Below are 21,751 nucleotides of genomic sequence, written 5' to 3'. Positions count from 1 at the left end.
GGCCGCTTAGAAGGTAAACTATATGGCATTTGAAATCCCTCCCTAAACTCCACTCTCTATAGGCTCCACCCCCAATTTTTCCAAGTTTTTCCCACTCTGGTGCTTGTAATCCCAGATTGCTCTTTATCATCATCATCATCGGCTGTTTACATCATCAGTAAAAATAACAAGCAAACAAATTAACATTAAAACATTTAAAAACCACTTAAAATTACGCCACATGATTAAATTTACATTCAGCAGTACCACTGGTATAGTCACCATTATTTCTAATATAGGAACATATTTTATGTTCTCCACAGAAGTTTCTGTTGGGGGAGATGGAATTCGATGGTGTTGGATCATTGGCCCCCACCAAAAGCTTGGTGGAAGAAGCTTTTAAGGAAGTTCAGGACAAGGTTACCCAGGAATACCAACCCACCCATGTGCCCCCTGTGTATCCTTCTGCTGCCCGCTCACATGCCCTTCCACTGGCAGCAAACCCAACACCAACTAGGAACACTGATCTATGGAACACCTCGAACTTATATACACTTGTACAAGCCCATCAAAGGACCTGATTGGTCCTTAACAGGAGTTCATCATTGGTCCATAAGTCCATTCTGTAAGAGTCTACGATTTGCTGATTCATGTTCCTTCGTTTGCATGGAGGTTAGAAGCAACACTGTTGAAATTCCATGCACAACACACAGCTTCCCCAGAAATAAATCAACTGCTCCCCATAGGATTCAGGAACACAAGGGGGCTTGCTAAGGAAATGATAGTTGGCACTTAAGCGGCCACAACATCCCAGAACAAAGGCACAAGAGTCCATAATGAGCTCAACGAGAGCTTTAATTAACGGCCGATCTACAACAGCGATTCATTTGCATTTTTATACCCTCCCCACTGTGGGTTCCTTCCTAATGGAGGGAGGCACTGTGGGCTACCATGGTTTACGTAAATCATTCCAGCAAGAGTCGGTACAGCCCTACTCGGGGAATCAGACTCAGTGAACTGTATTAATACAATTAAACATTTAACCATAACTCTTTAATCATTTCAAGTTTGACCCCACACAGCACTAACAGTTAACATTAACCAGTTAACGTTGGACCATAACCCAAACAGATCGGCCGGCCAAAGATTGCCCTGTGATGTATCCAGTGGAGGTTTCTGAATAGGAAGGGGGTTCCGGAGGGGCCAGGGGAGGTTATCAGGTCATTGGCCCTACCCAAAGGCTTGGTGGAAGAGCTCCATTTTGCAAGCCCTGCAGAAATGTGCTAGCTCCTGCAGGGCTTAGAGACGGATCTAAGACTCAAGCTTCATCCAGGAATGTTTATATGTGATCCACAGCAGCCCTTACCAACACTTTCCCTAGAAACACTAAGTGCAAGATGGGATGGTAGTTGGCGGGTTTCTGCAGATCCGAAGATTAATTCTTCAGCAGCGTAGGTACCGCTGCCTCATTCAACACCTCTAAGAATTCCCAGAGAATTATGCTCAGAGGAGGTATTGGCCTCATCTCTATTTCTCTTCTTAGCTGCTAGGGGGAGTTGGCGATGCTGAACAACAAAACACAAAGAAAGGAGGGGAGGGGGGGAAACTTAACCCCAAAGTCGAATTATGAACTAGAATGTTAAAAAAAAATCCAGATTTAAGGGCCCAGTAATGCTGTAGCTCATTATATAACAAAATATAACAATACAACAAACATTAAAAAGTTTGAGTCCCGGGGCACCTTTAAGACCAAGTTTTATTCAACATACAAGCTTTTCATGTGCAAAAACAATTCATATATCTGGTGTGCTTGCACAGAAATGTTTTTATCTTTAATAAAACTTTGTGCTACAGGACTCGAACTTTGTTCTGCTGCTTCAGACCAACAGGGTCTGAATCTATGTTATCAAGTACAGTTATCAAGTTATCAAGTATCTGCTTGAATCTATGTTATCAAGTACAGGGAAATACATGTATTTATTACAGATAAATTAAAAACATAGGCCCCGATAATAGCCTCAAATTGATTAAAATCATACGTTTATATCAGACATACACCTAATATAAGAACCAACTCTTCTTCTTCTATTATGACACTGACTGTACATTTCAGCCAAATGGCCTTCTTCAGTGGTCTAGCATAGAATTACTAAAAGGTTGAGCTACAAGTGAAATGTAGGCCATTTCCGCATGAGGAAAATATTCCTGGATGGCCTTCAAGTGTTGGCAGCATATATAGCTATTTCCACATGATGTCACGAACATCCCAAGGCTGTCCAGTAGCCGGGTCGCAATTTGGCCATTTTTGAATTGCGATTTTGGGAATCCAGAAAATTGGATTTAACACCTTAAATCGCGCAAACCGCCGGTGAGCAACCAGTGAGCAACTAGGGATAAGTCCATTATGGAGGGGGAAACGCACGATAGTCTCGTCAGCTTTGTCCTTTCCTTGCTCCTGCCCTCCCCTCTCCATTTTTTAAATGGCGTGGCCTGTATTGCAGTGGGACCACAACCCTACATTATCCAGGGTGAAATAAAAAATTTAAAAGATCAATAAATCATAATTATATACTGTATATACATTTCACAATAACACATGGAACTGAGACCAAATGTGTTTCGACCCAAAGGGACTTCCCTCAGTGGTCAAGTTATTTTAAAATGCACTAATAGAGTAAACTGGTTGTCCACTGTGTGACAATAGGTCCGTATTACATACGAATATGTTTCCTGCCTTGTTTGATATTTGTCTCCTTTATCAACAGTAAGCATCTTCAATGAGAGGTCTTGAGCCCATAATTTGATATTTGAATTTCCAGAACAATTGGGCAAGGGGGGGAAGGAGGGGACTGACTCCTTATAACAAATCTACCGACTCCAAATTAAAGAATATTTAAAAAGCATTTATTTACTCTAAATGTAAATAAATCCTGAAATCTGAGATTCCAAATAAGACATCTTGGGCAAAGCAGTGTTGACAGTGTTGTGAAGTCAGGAGAGATTCAGCCGAAAAACAGTCCAATGTTCCATAAAAACACAAATTTTATTTGAAATTGAATAATGTCTAACATCATCAACTTGGTCAGTGTTCAGCAAACCCCCAGAGTAATCACTCAATGATGTTTGACTTCAAAAAGTCAGAGTTTCCTTGCTTCTGTAACTCGTTTTCCTGTTCATGTTGTTTGGGACGTCATGACAAACTGTGTTCAACTGCGTAGGCGGGCTCTGTCCTGACTTCCTCTTTTTTCTCCTCACTGTCTCGATCGGAAGAAGATCTCCTATCGGCTTCATATCCGGGTCTTCAAATAAATTTGTCAGTAGATTAAACAGCAGGGCTATCCATGCAAGCCCAAAAATAATCCAGATCGCTACAAAAACTCGGTAATAGGGAAAATATCTCTTGCTGTGCTGTCTCCCTGGAGGAACAGAGAAAAGATAACATGTGGTAAGATGATAATAATAATTATTATTATTATTAATTTTATTAATAATTAATAATTAAATTATTATTAAATAATTAAATATCATCATCACTATCATTATTACCATTATTATTTAGATTTTTATTCCCCGCCACTCCCGGGAACGGCTCTTGGCAGATTACAACAGTCCATTAATATAAAACCCAACAAAACCCTATTAAAATTACAACATATGAGTAAGAAACATGGTGGTATAATCAACTATCCCATTCTCCCCATAATAACATCCAATGAGTGGTAGCGAGAGGGAGCCATAACCCAATGCCAAGAGATTACCCTGGAGTACTGCTGCCTTTAACACCAAGGGAAGGGGAACCAGATCTTCCCCTCGGACCGAAGCCTCAACCATAAACCTGGCAGAAGAGCTCCATCTTGCAGACCCTGTGGAATGCCAAAAGCTCCCGCAGGGCCTGCAGCTCTCCTAGGAGGTTGTTCCACCAGGCAGGGGCCAGGACCGAAAAGATCCTCGCCCTGGTTGAGGCCAGGCAAGCTTCTCTAGGGCCGGGAACAACCAACAAGTTGGTACCCGCAGTGCACAAGGCCCAGAGAGGGGCATAGAGCAACAGGCAAATCTGGGGGGAAAGCCAGTTCATTTTACCTGAATGTTCATGTTTAATGGGGCTCAAATGTGTCACCGGATGTAGCTGTTAGGGCTGGTATTAGGGTTACCAACCTCCAGGTGGTAGCCGCAGATTACCTGGGATGACAACTCTTGGTAACAGAAATCAGTTAACCTGGAGAAAATGGACATTTTGGAAGGTGGATTCCATGGCATGACACCCCACTGAAGCCCCTCCCCTCCTCAAACTCCACTCCATCAGGCTCCACCCACAAAACCTAAATATACAAATTAACATGTATTGTGCACAATAAATGCACTATATATAATGCAAGACCTACAACAATAGTATTTCAACCCAGAGTTGGGACCTCATCTATTTGTTTGTTTGTTTGTTTGTGTGTTTGTGTGTTTATGTGTTTATGTGTTTATTTAGTTTTTATTTGCTTTCATACCTGGATAGAAGCTGCTGGAATTTCTTAGCAGCCATGCGGAAGGAGACAGATAAATGGACATAGAATCATAGAGTTGAATCATAGAGTTGAATCATAGAGTTGGAAGGGACCTGCCACCCCCTTGAGCCTTCACAGAATCAGTCTCTTCGTCAGATGGCTCTCCAGCCTCTGTTTGAAAATCTCAAAAGATGGAGAACCCACTACCTCCCCAGGAAGCCTGTCCGACTGAGGACCCACTCTGACTGTCAGGAACTTCTTTCGGATGTTGAGACGGAATTCAGAATCCTAGAATCATAGAGTTGGAAGGGACATCCTGGCTCATCTAGTCCAACCCCCTGCACTACACAGGACACTCACAACCCTGTCGCTCATCCACTGTCACCTGCCACCCCTTGACCCTTCACAGAATCAGCCTCTCTGTTAGATGGCTCTCCAGCCTCTGTTTAAAAATCTCAAAAGATGGAGAACCCACCAACTATACCGTCTAATATAGTCTGTGTAGAACCAACATAGTTCTTAGAAATCCTCTGTAGGTCTGTTATTCATTAGGCTGCTCAATGAAGCCTTACCTATGATGTAATCCCCAAAACCAATGGTGCTGAGGGTAATAAAGGCAAAATAGATTGCTTCGCCATAGGTCCAGTCCTCCATCACTTGGAAGATAGCGGATGGCACGCAAATGAAGACGAGGATCCCCATCACCAGGAAGAACAGGAGAGTCAGAAACCTCGTCGTTTTCTTGAAGACAAAACGAAAATGGCAAATTCGATGCATCTGAACTGTCCAAGATGGCATATACCGGCCTCCCAGCAAGCCGGCTCATATTAAAACATCAAACAAAAATCATAACATAAAATATTGAGCCATTCAATTCAATTTCTAAAAAATGGAACATTTAAAATTAAATTGAAGCGACAATTTAAGTCGGTGTCGACAATTGTACCAGCATTAGCAGTCCTGGGTTGGGTCATCATAAGGTCTCCCAGAGCTAGACTGGGGGGGGCACAGCAGTGGGGCATCTTTACCAAGAGGGCAGTAGGTGTTGTTTTTTTCATCTTGACCTTACCCATAATCAGTAGCCATAAATGTTTCTAGAACAATCCTTATCCTTATCCATTGTTGTTCCTCTATATATTTATGAAACAGCCTAGGGGGTGGGACGTGTCTGGCTGTCCAAGTTGGAATAGGGCCAATCAGGGTGCAGACAGCTTTTTCCTGATTGGCCCTGCCCCTGCAGCTCCTGCCCTCCGTCCCTGGACTCTAGCCTCTTTGCTCTCAGACGCCTCAGTGCCTGGAGCCAGCAGCAGGTAAGGGGAGAGGGCCTTGGGCAAAGGGTCATGGTGGAGGCCTTGCTAACGAGGACTTCTTGGCCTGCTAGGCTGGGCTTGCTAATGAGGGCCTCCCGGCCTGCTAGGCTGAGCCTGCTGACAAGGGCCTCCCAGCCTGCTGACTGCCTGCTAAGGAGCTCTGTCCCAGCCCTGCTAATGAGCTGCCCAGCCCCGCCCGCCCCACTTGATCTGGCTGCGAGCAGTGGCCCAAAGCCACTTTAAGCTGCCTGGCCAGGGGCCAGGGGAGGGGACCCTTTCAAGGCCCGTTCTTAGGAACAGGCTTTGAAGCTAGTACTTCTATATTTGTATATTCTGGACAATGATCTTCAGTGGTAAAGACATGAAGCTGACTTCTTAACTGAGTCCTTCAAGGTCAGTATTGACTACTCAGGCTGGCAGCTGCTCTCCATTGTTGCTAGCAGAGGTTTTTCATAACACCTACCCCTTTTGGTCCTTTTGGAGATGCCAGGGATGGAACCTGGGACCCTCTGCAATCCTAAGCAGGTGCTCTGTTCACTGAGCCTCAGCTTAATCATAAACAGCAGATCCCCCGTCTGCCATGGTTGACTACTGTAAGAGAAGTTGGCTAGAATCACAGAACCATAGAGTTCTGTTTGGGCCTCACTTGGCGTCCTGTGTTCAGTTTTGGGCACCCCAGTTGAAGACGGATGTAGACAAACTGGAGCGTGTCCAGAGGAGGGAAACAAAGATGGTGAGGGGTTTGGTGACCAAGGCGTAGGAGGAAAAGTTGGTCTGTTTAGCCTGGAGAGGAGACGACTGAGAGGGGATCTGATAGCCATTTTCAAGTATTTAAAAGGCTGCCATATCGAGGATGGAACAGAGTTGTTCTCTCTTGCCCCAGAGGGACGGACCAGAACCAAGGGGATGAAATTAATGCAAAAGAAATTCCATCTAAACATCCGATCCTGAACGTTAGAGCAGTTCCTCAGTGGAACAGGCTTCCTCGGGAGGTGGTGGGTTCTCCATCTTTGGAGATTTTTAAGCAGAGGCTGGAGAGCCATCTGACGGAGAGGCTGATTCTGTGAAGGCTCAAGGGGGTGGCAGGTGACAGTGGATGAGTGAGAGGGTTGAGAGTGTCCTGCATTGTGTGTGTGTGGGGGGGGGGGTTGGACTAGATGACCCAAGAGGTACATCTAGTTGGAAGGGACTTCCTGGGTCATCTAGTCTGACCCCCTGCAGAATGAAGGAATTGACTAACACAGTAAACTTTCATGGCTGCTGTAAAGAAACTCAATCATCCTGGGATATATCAGCAGAGCTCCTTACCTTCTTCACGCCCTTCCTGAACAAGCATTTTGCAAGCCTTTCACAGAGCAACGAGAGCATCTTGCCAATGTGGTGTAAAAAAACGATGTTCAGGGGGATGCCGAAGAGAGAGAAAACGACACAGAAGAGCTGGCCCCCTGCTGTTTTGGGAGAAAGATTTCCATAGCCTGTTGGGGGGGGGAGAGACACACACAGAAAGTTGCATAAACCATCCTGGATTTATCATTATCCTGCAAAAGCTATGGAGTACGGTCCTAACCTGTTGGAACGTGCAAGCTCTGCATTGTGCATGATTGAGCAGAATATAAAGAATGTCCTGCAGGGGGCATCGGAGGAGATGTGCTTTTAGCATAGTTAGATCAGGAACTTCCCAATATTTTTCAAATTATTCCCTCTGGCATTCTGATTGGCTCAGTGGGAGACTTCCTGCTCCTTTAAGTATACTTCCTCCCCGCTTGCCTCCAAAACAAACAGACAGAAGGACTGCAGAGAACAGTTAGAACAGTTAGAACTCCCTTCTTTCCTCTTTCTACACATAATTGCTCCATAATAAAATTATGATAAGCAGTCTGGTGCTTCATGCCTTTGCAGATTTCAACTCTGCTGACATAACCAAACACCAAGGCCGGCTAGTTTACCCGATCCTTCCTGATTCACCTCCCTGCTCCTTAGACTGGATAAATCCTCCATCTCCCGTGCATTAATTTACTTAAAATTTATATGCGAAGGGCCACATTCTCATATTCATGTCACCAGGACTTTCTCACACTGGAAGGTTTCTCACACAAAATCTGATGGATTCCCCCCTCCCTCACTCACCCGCCTTGGTATGTGGCTGGAATAAGTGACACATTTCACATCGTTTCAGGGCCAGGCTGTGTTGTTCTCGGCTTGAATCCATGAAGATTTAGCAGGCACACCAGAATAATCACGAAACCAAAAAAAAAAATGTTATCTGCTCCTCCAAATCCACTGCGGTACCAAGCCAAGAAAGATAGCCTGCACTGTGTCAAATCCAAAGCCAAGCTGTTTGTCTCACATGAGAGCCAGACAAACCGAATCCTTGGGTATTCTACACTGTGATATGGCATTCATTCCAAGATTCCTTGGCACAGATTAATTGGTCCCTAATATATTTTAATCAACTTTTACAGGCGCTTATCGGATAAATAAGAGCTTTCTCGTTCTAGCCGAGCTTGACCTCTCCCTGAAATAACGACTAAACTAAGGCTATCGTACTTGGGTTACATTGTGGGGAGACAAGACTCACTGGAAAAGACAAATTCAGATGGACGGCCATTTTGGTCTGAAACAAAAGGACAAAAGTTTGAGTCCAGGGGCACCTTTCAGACCCACAAAGCTTTATACTAGGTGGTGTGTTCGCAGATCTGCCAAGCACCTTGTTTGAGGTCCAAGGCCAGATCGAAGTGAGCAATGTAACTGACCAATGCATGGCTAGATCCCCTCTGTCAGATCGAATCAGTTTAAACCTGAAATTGACCAAAAGAAGAAGAAAAAGAAGAAGAGTTGGTTCTTATATGCCACTTTTCTCTACCCAAAGGAGGCTCAAAGCGGCTTACAGTCGCCTTCCCATTCCTCTCCCCACAACAGACACCCTGTGGGGTGGGTGAGGCTGAGAGAGCCCTGAGATTCCTGCTCGGTCAGAACAGTTTTATCAGTGCCATGGCGAGCCCAAGGTCACCCAGCTGGCTGCATGTGGGGGAGCGCAGAATCAAACCCGGCTTGCCAGATTAGAAGTCCACACTCCTAACCACTAGAACAAGCTGGTGGGAAGATCCAATTTTTGTTTATGTATAAAAGTTCTCAGTTCAGTTTTACCTCTTATGACATCAGACTGAGATCACAATAAAGAGCTGATTGAACTCCCAGTGTCCTGGGTGTAAACTGCACGGAGCTTTTATTCCAACCCCAGGTCGATTCAGTCCCTGCCCTCTACACAGAATGCGATTTCCGTTTTGATTTGGGGCGATTTAAATTTTCCTTCTGCAGCAAGAAGGATTGATCCAGAGTGACCCTACCTTTATTGTGCGATATCTTGGAGTGCTTTTAATGCTCAATATATTTTAAAATTGCATTGTTTTGAATCTGGGCTCTCCTCCGTGGTAGGGAACCCATGATTGGCCACAAGTGGTCATGTGACAAGCCTGCCTTAAAGGAGAAGCCCCTAATTTCTCTCAACTTCTGTTGGTCTTGGATTTTTTTTTTCTGCCTTCTTCGATCCTCTTACCCCCCCCCCCCCTTCAAGAAAAGAAAGGATTTTTTCCTCCCTCCTCTGACTTCTTGGATCCTCTCCCCCCTTCAAGAAAACAAAGAAAGAGTTTCCATTTGCCTCCCCCCCCCTCTTCTGAGCCTCCCTAACCACGTGCAGAAGACTTTCCTGTTTCAATGGGGAGGAGGGGGAGAGGAAGACTCGAGGTCAAAGCAATCTGAATTCAGCAGGATTGACAATGGAATAAACAAAGTAAGTGCAGACTCTGCCCTGGCATACTTCAAACCTGTGGATTTAACACAAGGTATAGGCAAGCATAGTTCATCAGATACATTCAGGTGAGTCGTTGTGTTGATCTGAAGCAGCGGAACAAAGCTTGAGTCCAGTAGTACTTTTAAGACCAACAAAGTTTATTTCTCAATATAAGATTTCGTGTGTACATACACTTCTTCAGATATCTCGGTATTATACCCAGAAATAAAATTTGCTGGTCTTAAAGGTGCAGTATCTCAAGAAGTGTGCATGCACACACAAACTTATACCCGGAAATAAACTTTGTTGGTCTTAAAGGTGAGGTATTAAAGTTGCCACAGGTTTTGAACTTTGTTCAGGAAAAGACTATCATGCTAGCAAAAGTGGAAAGCATCCGGAAAACAGGCAGATGGATGGACTCAGTCAAGGGAGTCACTCACAGCCCTTAACTTGCAAGACCTGCGCAAAGGCACAAAGGACATTAATTCATAGGATCGCAACTTATTTATTTATTATTTATTATTATATTTATATACCGCCCTCCCCGAGGGCTCAGGGCGGTTTACAGAAAACAGGGAAAGATACAATTAACACATGGTAACAGGTAACAGTAACAGCTGTAATAACAATAATAACTTAACAAGATCATAACAATAACACCATAAACTAGAAATTGTGAGAGCCTCAGCTCAGCTCTTACTGGACCCTGTGGGCAACCGATTAGGGTTGTAGAGGGGGGGGGAGCTTGAGGGCCAACTGAAAGCGGTGGTTTGGTCAACCTCAACCAAATGCCTTGGTGACACTTGATGACATTCTGCACACAACCCATCAGAAAAATTTGGTGGCAACGGAGGAGCAGATACTCCCATGCACAGCGGAGAAAAGATCTGTTCTGCGTAAACTGTTGTGGTTTTGTCTGCCAGTATGCTGGTCTGCTATAATATACTAGACAGTGTTGGATGTGGATCGGAGAATGCCTGAGTTTGAATTTCCATCCAGGCACAATACGCTTTGAATGACCCAGGACTTGATTAGAACACAGCCTGGCTCACTTCAAAGAGCCAGTGGGACAGATTAAGAAGGAAACCTGAACCTACAGCTCTCCTTGGAGAAACAGAGAGAGGGAAATGACATTATTAATATTAACAATATGCATATTTGGCATCCTCTAAGCCCTTTTTAATCTCAGAGGCTTCTGCCAAGACCCATGAAAACGACAGCAAGGAACGGTGCTGTTCCGTATGGGAAGAAATCTGCCCAAACCCACTTATAATATAGCCGACATTTAGAAACTAGACATTCTTGACTTCTTATTTTTAGAACCAGACTCCAGATGACTGTGGGCATTTAAGAAAAACACTGCATAGTGATATTTTATTAAAAGAGAGTCTCTTTTCCATGGCTTCGCATTTTTTCATTTTTGCCGCTGATAAGGCAAACCCTTCCGCGTGTGAACGAAAACAACAAGATTTCAGTGATTTCCGGCAAGGGGATAGATTCTCTGCCTCACCTTCCTCCACCCCCAGTTTTTATGATCTGACAGGGACCCTTGGGAAAGATTCGTAATATTCGCAACCAGAGCCATGAGAAGGACAGGGAAGCAAGGCTCTTATCAGCGCAGACAACAAACTGTTCTTTCTGCAGCCACAAAGAGTGAGGGGGGAATAGGAGAAGTAAGATGGGAAGGACAATGGGGAAGGAAAGTTGGGAAGGAAAGTAAAATCTTGAAGGCGGGCTGCATGTCATTTGGGAGACCTTAAAGGGGAAGGAGTTGGGCAATTGGAACGTTTGTCTGTAGATTTACCTATCGTGGATAACATAGAACCCACGAAGAAGAAGGAGTTGCTGAAATCCCAGTCGCTGTTCTCCTCTCCCGTCGGATCCATCCCCATCCGGATGGCTTTAATGAGATTCTGTAAAGGAAGGCAGAGTTCTGTTGGGAGGTTTCAGCAACCAAGACTCACCCAGCCAACAGGGATCAAAATACCTACATATGTCTCTAACGAAAATAGCACCATTCTGTCATGTTTAACTTTGTGATTCAGGCCCTTAAGAACATCAGGAGAGCCCTGCTGAATCAGACCAGGGTTGACTACCCCTGCTCTAAAGGAACTGTGACTGGCCCAAAGTCAACCAGCAGGCTTCCCGTGTCTCAAAGTGACTCACAATCGCCTTCTGTTCCTCTCCCCACAGCAGATACCCTGCCACAGGAGTGTGGCAAATTGTCATCGCTACTAATTTGCAGTTATGCACAACGTCGCACACAAACTGCCACACACCTGCAAACGATCAGCTAAAAGCGTTTCTTTGTAGCGCTTAAAGGGAAATCCCAAAAGGTGGATTCACCCTCCGAAAAGTGCTACACTCTTGTAAGCAATCTGCAACAGTTCCGAAAAAGACCTGTGCATTCCCATTGTTGCGGTTTCAGCAAAGTCCCTCCCCCTGGCTCTCTCCTCTGAACTTCTGGCGAAGCGATCGCCATTTTTTTTCTCGGAGCGAGTGGAGAGCAACGAACCGGCGAGCCTTCATTCATCCAGCGAGGCTTCTCCGGCTTCAGTCCCTACACAGAGCTGCTTTAAAACTTGGCTCAAGTCACCAAGCACAACACAAGCCCCGTTTGCTAGTTCCCTTTATTTTCGGCAGAAAATCGCACCCGTGCACGGGGGAGCGTGGCAACAATGAATCACCAGCTCAGACACCACCTGCCAGCTAGATGGGTCTCTCGTTGCAACGAATCAATGCAGATTCGTTGCAATGTTGTTGTTTTTTAAACCTGTTCTTAAAGGGGCTTTTTCGGAGCATGGTAGCAACCGCCCATTGGCTGCTCGTTTGATTGACGGCCAGGGGCGGGACAAAGCACGGCAAATATCGTTTCCTTCCTAGCAATTTTTGCCGAGACTGGAAACCTGATTGGGAAATGATTGAAACGCAACTGGATTCCACTACAAAGGCAGATATGCATAATGATGAATTCCACTATTTAAAATTGGGTTTTTTCTTTCCGAAACCAATTTGCCACATTGATCCTGGTGCAGAATGGGCCCTTGTGAGACAGGTGGGACTGAGAGAACTCTGAGAGAACTGAGACTGCATTTAGGGGAGGAGTGGGGAATCAAATCCAGCTCTCCACCACTTTTGACTACCACACCAAGATGGCACTCTTAGTACTTACCTACATACCTGCATACCAGGTTAGGAGTGTGGACTTCTAATCTGGCATACCAGGTTTGATTCTGCACTCCCCCACATGCAGCTAGCTGGGTGACCTTGGGATAGTCACAGCACTGATAAAACTGTTCTGACCGAGCAGGAATATCAGGGCTCTCTCAGCCTCACCCACCTCACAGGGTATCTGCTGTGGGGAGAGGAAAGGGATGGCGACTGTAAGCTGCTTTGAGCCTCCTTCGGGTAGAGAAAAGTGGCATATAAGAACCAACTCTTGTTCTTCTTCAGCAATCTCAGGGCTCACTCAGCCTCCCCTCCCTCACAGGGTGTCTGTTGCGGGGAGAGGAAAGGTAAGGCCAATGTAAGCGCTTTGAGACTCCTTCAGGTAGGGAAAAGCAGCATATAAGAACCAACTCTTCTTCATCATTATTATTATTTATTTGATTTTTATACCGGTGCGGCGGTTAACAAAATAGAAACATCCATACAGTTTAAAATCCCCATAAAACAATAAAACAATTAAAACAGTTTAGATCATATAGCCAATGGTGGCGACCTAATATAACCGTCCCCCCTATTCCAGGCATTGGTCAGTGTAGATGAAATAGCAGCTGAAAGCATAACATAAGATGGAATAAACTGACTAGAGGATGAAAATAGGCCCCTCAGTAGTCTTGTACTGCAGTTCAATAGGGCCTTAGGAGGGTGGGGGAACCCGATCGAAAACCCCGGTACTCCCACCCGGCCTCAACCAAACACCTGGCGGAAGAGCTCCGTTTTGCAGGTTCCGGGGAACTCAGAGTCCCGACAGGGCTGGCAGCACACCTGGGAGCTCATTCTACCTGGTAGGCGCCAGGACCAAAAAGGCCCTGGCCCTGGTCGAGGCCAGGTGGGCCTCCTGAGGCCCCGGGACCTTCAGCAGATTCATACCTGCAGAGCAAAGTGCTCTGTGGGGGGCATAAGGAGGCAGGCGGTCCCAAAGGTAGGCAGGGCCCAAGCCGAGTATAGCCTGAATGGTCAAAACTAAAACCTTGAACTTGATCCAGAAGCAAATTGGCAGCCAATGAAGACCACCAAGCCCAGGATTGTCAGTCCGAGGCAGGTAATAGCACATCACCGCTGAACTTCTCTTGACTTGAAAGGTCCACTGGGTCACCATAATTTGGCTGCAGCTTAGAATGATAGGGTTGGAAGGGGCCTCAGAGGCCATGTAGTCCAATCCCAGCTCAGTGCAGGATCAGCCTGAAGCATTCATGAGAAGCACCTGTCCAGCCACTGCTTGAAGACGGCCAGTGAGGGGGAGCTCACCACCTCCCTGGGCAGCCACTAGATGGCATTTTCTACCTGTCCAGACCTGAATGGTCCAGGCTAGCTTGACCAGATCTAGACCAGGCTAGCTTGATCAGATCTCAGAAGCTAAGTAAGGTAGGCTCTGGCAAGTACTTGGACCACCAAGGGATTCCAAAGTCAATATTGAGAGGCAAGCAATGGAAAACCCTCTCTGAGTGACTTTTGACAGGACACGGATGGCCCAGGCAAATCTGATCTTATCAGATCTCCAAAGCTAAGCAGGTTAAACCCTGGCTAGTATTGGGATGGAAGACCACCAAGGAAGTTCAGGGTTGCTTCACAGAGGGAGGCAGTAACTAACAAGCTGTCTCTAAAAGTGTCTCGCTTTGGAAACCATATGGGTCATCACAAGTTGGCGGAGACTTGTTTGTTTACACCAGGGGTAGTCAAACTGCGGCCCTCCAGATGTCCATGGACTACAATTCCCAGGAGCCCCCTGCCAGCTGGCAGGGGGCTCCTGGGAATTGTAGTCCATGGACATCTGGAGGGCCGCAGTATGACTACCCCTGGTTTACACCACCACCAGCAGCACAAGGTATTTACCTAATTCTGTAACACTAATCTGTACTCATTAATTCTATAAAATCAGAGTCCAGATAGCACCTTGAAGACCAACAAAGATTTATTCAAGGTGTGAGCTTTCGAGTTCAAGCACTCTTCCTCAGAGTATTATTTATTTATTATTTTTATTTATTTATTATATTTATATAGCGCCCTCCCCGGAGGCTCAGGGCCGTTTACATAGAACATAAGAACAATACATGAACTGACCATCGTAACAGTAGGAATATATAAGCAAAAGTTAATCTCTCGAACCCATTTGTAGTTCGCAAAGACCTACAAAGACCATTTGTAGTTCGCAAAGACATATATCAGAAATAAAACTGTCAAAGCCTGGTTTGGCAGGGAATTATCATGTGGCTGTGTTTGGATGCTGTGACACAGTTTACTAATGTAACCGGATTGACTTTTGCTTATATATTCTTACTGTTATGATGGTAGATTCATAGTCTGACGAAGAGTGCTTGCACTCGAAAGCTCACACCTTGAATAAATCTTTGTTGGTCTTAAAAGTGCCACTGGACTCTGATTTTATTGTGCTACTTCAGACCAACATGGCTACCCATTTGAATCTCTCATTAATTCTGTAATCCTAGTCTGTACTCATTAATTCATTGTCCATTGTCCATGGGGTCACGATGGGTCGGACACGACTTCGCACCTAACAACAACTCATTAATTCTGTAATCATAGGCCAAACGCATTAATTCTGTAAGCCTATTCCGAATTCTGTAATCATTAATTCTGTAATCATAGTCCAAATGTATTAGTTCTGTAATCCGAGTCAGAATGCATTAATTCTGTAATCTTGTCCAAATGCATTAATTCTGCAATCCTAGTCCAAGTGCATTAATTCTGTAATCCTAGTCAGAATGCATTAATTCTGTAATCCTAGTCAGAATGCATTTATTCTGTAATCCTAATCTGAATGCAAAGGTGGACTATAAATTACTAGATAAGGTATACTCTGCCTTCCTCCCCAGCGGGGACCTTGTAGGGCCTTACCTCTTTCTCCTCTCTGACATTTTATCCTCACAACAGGCTGACAGTGAGACAGGTTTATGAGTGGGTCTGGCCCAGTTAGAGCAGAAAACTCTGCAGTCACCCTACATGGAGTTTTCCCACTCAGACCTGTAAGCAAGGTTGGATCTGGGTTCAAATCCACACTTTGCTATAGAAGATTGCCGGGTGGCCTTGGGCTCTAAGATGAACCTACCTCACAGGGTTGTCGTGAGGATAAAATGAAGGCAGGAAGAATGAGGTAAGCCACTTTGAGTCTCCATGGAGAGCCAAGGTGACGTCATGGTTAAGAACAGTGGGACTATAATCTGGATAGCAGGGTTTGATTCCCCATTCCCTTCTACAGGAGATGGGTGGCCTTGGGTCGGTCCCAGTTCTCTCAGAGCCCTCTCAGCCCCCAATAGTCTCAGTAGGTACATATTGCGGGGAAAGGAAGGGAAGATGATTGGGACTCCTTAAGGTAGACAAAAGTGAGATATAAAAACCAACTCATTCTTCTTCTTCTTCGTAAGCCAGCTGGGTGACCTTGGCCAGTCACGGTTCTCTCTGAGCTCTCTCACCCCCACCTGCTTCGCAAGATGTCTGTTGAGGGGAGAGGAAAGGAAGGTGATTGGCAGCCACTTTGAGACTCCTTCAGGTAGAGAAAAGTGGGGTATAAAACCCAACTCTTCTAATCTGGAGAACTGGGTTCGATTCCCCACTCCTCCTCCATAAGAATCCTGCTGGGAGATCTTGGGCCAGTTCTTTCCACATTTGCTCAGCCCCCCCCACTTCACAAGGTGCCTGTTGTGGGGAGAGGAAAGGAAGGCAATTGTAAGCCACTTTGAGACTCCTTTGGGTAGTGAAAAGCAGAGTATAAAACCCCACTCTTCTTTTTCTAAGAAGTTCCTGACTGTTAGAGCGGTTCCTCGGAGGAACAGGCTTCCTCGGCAGGTGGTGGGTTCTCCGTCTTTGGAAGTCTCGATAGCCGTCCATCAGAAATGCTAATTCTGTAAAATTAGACAGATTGTGAGTGGGTGGGCAGAAGAGACTGTATCGGTGCTTGGCTCTTGTGGTCCTTTCTTGCATGCCCAGGGAAATACCATTCACCACTTTGGGGTCAGGAGGCAAATTTCCTCCAGGCCAGACTGGTCAGAGATTCGGGGGGGGGTTGGGGGGCATCATCGGGGCATGGAATTGGGATCACTGTGGGTGGGCAGGTAGTTGTGAATTCCCTACATTCTGTGGGGGTTGGGCTAGATGACCCTGGAGTTCCCTTCCAACTCTATGAGTCTATGCTTCCAAACAACGTAAAAGAACACTTGAACACAAGTAAATAAATGAAATTAATCCGCCCTGAATCTTTTGAGACCGGATGGAATAAAAGTCTAAATAATAAATAAAATAATAATTTGGAGGAGGAGACCGGCTGTCAGTCTAGCAGTTTTGGGGCACCTTACCTTCACAAACATTTCCACCTCCGCGGGACAGAGAGAAGTGAAGTTCTGCAGGAAATCCTCCTTCATCCTGACCACGGCGGCTTGCTGTCTTATTTCTTCATCCTTCTCCAGCACCAGGAAGATCCTGGCTCCGATCAGGAGGTAAGTGAGGTAGCCAGCGACCAGGAGGGAGCTCTGCAGCTTGCTGTGGATCATGGCTATCTGCACGGGAACGGGAGCCAAGGAAGGAGCAGGCCGGATTCCGGTCGGTCAACAAGCCCTTATTTGTATTTCCCCTTGACGCCAAACACCAGAGCGGGAAGTCAGAGTTGGATGGCTTCCATTTCCTCTGGGAACTCAGACTGACCTTTGTGCCAGTCCTCCCAAAGGCACATATAAGGGAGAAGACATCATAATAGTAGCGCAGGATTTCCCACTTCACACAAAGCTCACCTCCTCAGGGAAGGCATTCGGAGTGTTAGACACACCATAAAACATGTGGGGGTTTTTTTGGCACAGATCTCCTTTCGTTCTTTACAGCAGTGGTCCCCAACCTTTTTGAGGCTGGGGACCGGCAGGGCAACTGCCCACCTGCGCATGCCGCGCAAAGCACGCCCGCGTATTGTGCATGCGCACCCGGGCCGCGCCCACGCATTGCGCATGCGTGGCCGAAATCGCGCATGCGCGGAACTTTCACGCATGCACGGAAGTGCCACGAATGCGCGATTTCGGCCACGCATGCGCGATGCGTGGGCACGGCCCTGATTCCCTCTCCCCCCCCTCCCGCAGTAAGAAGCTTCCCGGGCCGCAAGCTTGCGGCCTGAGAAGTTTTTTACTGTGGGGGGGCGGGGAGAGGGAGCCGTGGCCCGGGACCAAGGCCTTTGCGGCCCGGCAACGGGCCGCGGCCCGCGGGTTGGGGACCACTGCTTTACAGGGCCTCGGTCCTTGTGCTGCTATTACTTATGGCCCTAACTCAAAGGTTAATCGAGCAATCTCCTCCCTCGTAGGTGTACTTGCATCTGTGTTCAACCCATATATTCTTAACTCATTTGAGAGTATCTGCTTTAAGTCTCCAGTGTGTTTTCTTCCAAGGGAACCAAGCCAGGGAAGACGAAAAAGAGCTGGCTTTTAGACCCTGCTTTTCACTGCCCATAGGAGCCTCAAAGTGGTTTACAATTGCCTCCCCTTCCCTTCCCTGCAACAGACACCCTGTGAAGTAGGCGGGGCAGTTCTGAGAGAACTGCTTTGTGAGAACAGCTGTAACAGGACTGTGACTAGCCCAAGATCACCCAGCTGGCTGCACGTGGAGAAGTGAGCAATCAAATTACCTGATTTCACTGACCTGTTTGGACACCCCATTTAGGGTCACCAACCTCTAGGTGGAGCTGGAGTTCTCCTTGAATTACAACTGATTTCAGAAGACAGAGATCAGTTCCCCTGTAGAAAATAACCAGGGGACTCTACCAAATGACATCCCTGCTCATCACCTTCTCCTCCCAGACTCACAGAATCATAGAGTTGGAAGGGGCCATACAGGCCATCTAGTCCAACCTCCTGCTCAACGCAGGATCAGCCGTAAGCATCCTAAAGCATCCAAGAAAAGTGTGTATCCAACCTTCTCTTGAAGACTGCCAGTGAGGGGGAGCTCACCACCTCCTTAGGCAGCCTATTCCACTGCTGAACTACTCTGACTGTGAAAAATTTTTTCCTGATATCTAGCCTATATCATTGTAGTTTAAACCCATTACTGCGCGTCCTCTCCTCTGCAGCCAACAGAAACAGCATCCTGCCCTCCTCCAAGTGACAACCTTTCAAATACTTAAAGAGGGCTATCATGTCCCCTCTCAACCTCCTTTTCTCCAGGCTGAACATTCCCAAGTCCCTCAACCTATCTTCATAGGGCTTGGTCCCTTGGCCCCAGATCATCTTCGTCGCTCTCCTCTGTACCCTTTCAATTTTATCTACGTCCTTCTTGAAGTGAGGCCTCCAGAACTGCACACAGTACTCCAGGTGTGGTCTGACCAGTGCTGTATACAATGGGACTATGACATCTTATGATTTTGATGTGATGCCCCTGTTGATACAGCCCAAAATGGCATTTGCCTTTTTTACCGCTGCATCACACTGCCTGCTCATGTTTACCTTACAATCCACAAGTACTCTGTTCTAGTGATGGGATTCCCCCCCCCCACACACACACACACCAGTTTTATATCTTATCTCCAAATTAAAGATAGATTCCCCTGGAGGAAAGGGCTGCTTGGGAGGGGGGACTCAGGGATGCCAGCCTCCAGGTGGGGTCTGGGGATCCCCTGGAATGACAGCTCCTCTCCAGACTGCAGAGATCAGTTCCCCTGGAGGAAGGGGCTGCTTGGGAGGGGGGACTCAGGGATGCCAGCCTCCAGGTGGGGCCTGGGGATCCCCTGGAATGACAGCTCCTCTCCAGACTTCAGAGATCAGTTCCCCTGGAGAAAAGGGCTGCTTGGGAGGGGGGACTCAGGGATGCCAGCCTCCAGGTGGGGCCTGGAGATTCCCTGGAATGACAGCTCATCTCCAGACTGCAGAGAACGGTTCCCCTGGAGAAAAGGGCTGCTTGGGAGGGGGGACTCAGGGATGCCAGCCTCCAGGTGGGGCCTGGGGATCCCCTGGAATGACAGCTCCTCTCCAGGCTGCAGAGATCAGTTCCCCTGGAGGAAAGGGCTGCTTGGGAGGGGGGACTCAGGGATGCCAGCCTCCAGGTGGGGCCTGGGGATCCCCTGGAATGACAGCTCCTCTCCAGACTGCAGAGATCAGTTCCCCTGGAGGAAAGGGCTGCTTGGGAGGGGGGACTCAGGGATGCCAGCCTCCAGGTGGGGCCTGGGGATCCCCTGGAATGACAGCTCCTCTCCAGACTGCAGAGAACGGTTCCCCTGGAGGAAAGGGCTGCTTGGGAGGGGGGACTCAGGGATGCCAGCCTCCAGGTGTGGCCTGGGGATTCCCTGGGATTATAGCTCTTCTTCAGATAAAGAGATCAATTCCCCTGGAGAATGGCTGCTTTGGAGAGTGGACTCCATAGCAATGTATGCCACTGAGGTCCCAGCCCAGCCCAAAGCCCACCTACTGCCAGATCCACCCCCAAAGTCTCCAGGTATATCCTAACACAGAACTGCCACACAAAGCCCATTTGCCATCTTACAACCTATTTTCCTACCTCCACGGGTGAAAACTCTTCTTCCTCTGCAAGAGCAGAAAATTGAACATGGCTCTTGTACATGTCCTGGCTGACGCTCTGCGCTCTGCACTCCCATCCTCCGTTCCTCTGTGTCTCCATCCAACAATACCCAGAAGTTTCCGAATTACCTGCTCTCTTCAGCCTCGGTTTTCTGTCAGCAGACTTAGCACCTCCTTTCAACTCTTTGGGGAGGGACAGCTCATCTTATCCAAGGGGGCTCTGTGAGGTCGTGGGTACATAATCTAGTTTGGTGGTTGTGCCCTAGCCTCTGTGACCTCACCCCTCTGGACCAGCTGGGTTACTTACAAGCCTGTGGGCCAGAGAAAAGGTTGTTTCCTGGGCCCGTAACCAGAATTTTTAAATTGGGAGGGAAATGAGTATATGGGTGAACATCCATCTTTATTTTCTCTAGTTTACGTTGACACAGATTTACAGTCTTAGGTAGGTAGCTGTGTTGGTCTGAAGTCGCAGAACAAATTTTGAATCCAGTGGCACAATTTAACACAAACAAAGATTTATTCAAGGTGTGAGCTTTTGTGTGCACGCACAGTCCATCAAATATGTTCTGGTCGCACAATGAATTTTGATGAATTATCATCAGATAAGGACAGTATTTGGATGGGAGCCCGATAGGAAAGTCCAGGGTTGCTACGCAGAGGCAGTAGCAAAGTGCCTCTGAATATTTTTTGCCTTGAAAACCCTGCCAGGGGTCGCCGTAAGTTAGACATGACTTGACAAAACAAGAACAGAAAATATGTAGTGCCCATAATCACCAGCAGGTGGCAGCGTTTAACTAGAATGATGACCAGGGTTTTATCTGGTAAAAGAGAAGACAGATTTGATAAGCAAACCTTTTCATCCAGTAGTTTGGCAACCCAAATTGGTTCATTGATTAAAAATCATCTCAGTCAGTTCAAATGTTGCACTTTGCAATTTGCCAGTCTCTGATCCAGCCTGTCAAATCCAGAAACCCTGCTAATTATCTTTGGGTGTTTCTCGTCTCCGTTGGTGGAGCTACATGAACAAAGCAGGTGGGGCTGTGTTGATATGACACTCCTAAGAGATTATTGAGAAGGTTTGCCAGCTGCAGATTGGGAAATAACTGGAGATTTGTGGTTATAATGCCAGAAAGTCCTCCTTCCTATGTGGCCATTTTCTCCAGGCCCTCCCCAAATTACAGTTCCCAAATCTCCAGATATTTCCCCACCTAGAGCTGCCAACTCTAATTGTGTTCCTCTCCTTTCCGAAATGAGAAGTCCCAGATTTTCCTCACATCATTGACTCTTTTGTTGGACTGAAAATATAAGTGCTGCTCCTTCGTGCCTAGGCCTGGAAATTCCAATCACAATAAAGTGTTTTTTGTGTGTGTGTGTGTTTGATGGAAATTACAGTTAATGGTCCATCCAAATGGGCCATCAAAATGTACCATTTCTGGCCCTGCTGGTGGACCTCCA

The 21,751-nt window shown here is 46.7% G+C and overlaps 1 protein-coding gene and 1 long non-coding RNA gene across 2 annotated transcripts in view; one reads left to right on the top strand and one right to left on the bottom strand.

The window, feature by feature from the left end:
• Positions 1-5,393, top strand: part of LOC143828856 (uncharacterized) — a 29,037-nt gene extending 23,644 nt beyond the window's left edge. Inside the window, exon 3 of the long non-coding RNA XR_013227937.1 lies at positions 5,113-5,393. This is a non-coding gene — a long non-coding RNA (uncharacterized LOC143828856). The remainder of the gene's footprint in view (positions 1-5,112) is intronic.
• On the bottom strand, positions 2,893-20,488 carry LOC143828855 (potassium channel, subfamily K, member 16-like). Its single transcript, XM_077319028.1, has 6 exons — positions 20,277-20,488; positions 17,108-17,308; positions 11,377-11,485; positions 7,091-7,257; positions 5,045-5,213; positions 2,893-3,395 (listed from the first exon to the last, which is right to left on the bottom strand). Exons 1-6 carry the CDS (start codon positions 20,394-20,396, stop codon positions 3,109-3,111), a joined length of 1,053 nt encoding a protein of 350 aa, XP_077175143.1. The 5' UTR covers positions 20,397-20,488; the 3' UTR covers positions 2,893-3,108.
• Between the last annotated feature and the right edge of the window lie 1,263 nt (positions 20,489-21,751).

Source organism: Paroedura picta, chromosome 2, assembly GCF_049243985.1.
Source record: "Paroedura picta isolate Pp20150507F chromosome 2, Ppicta_v3.0, whole genome shotgun sequence".
Lineage (NCBI taxonomy): Eukaryota > Metazoa > Chordata > Lepidosauria > Squamata > Gekkonidae > Paroedura > Paroedura picta.
This window is presented reverse-complemented; position numbering and strand designations above follow the sequence as displayed.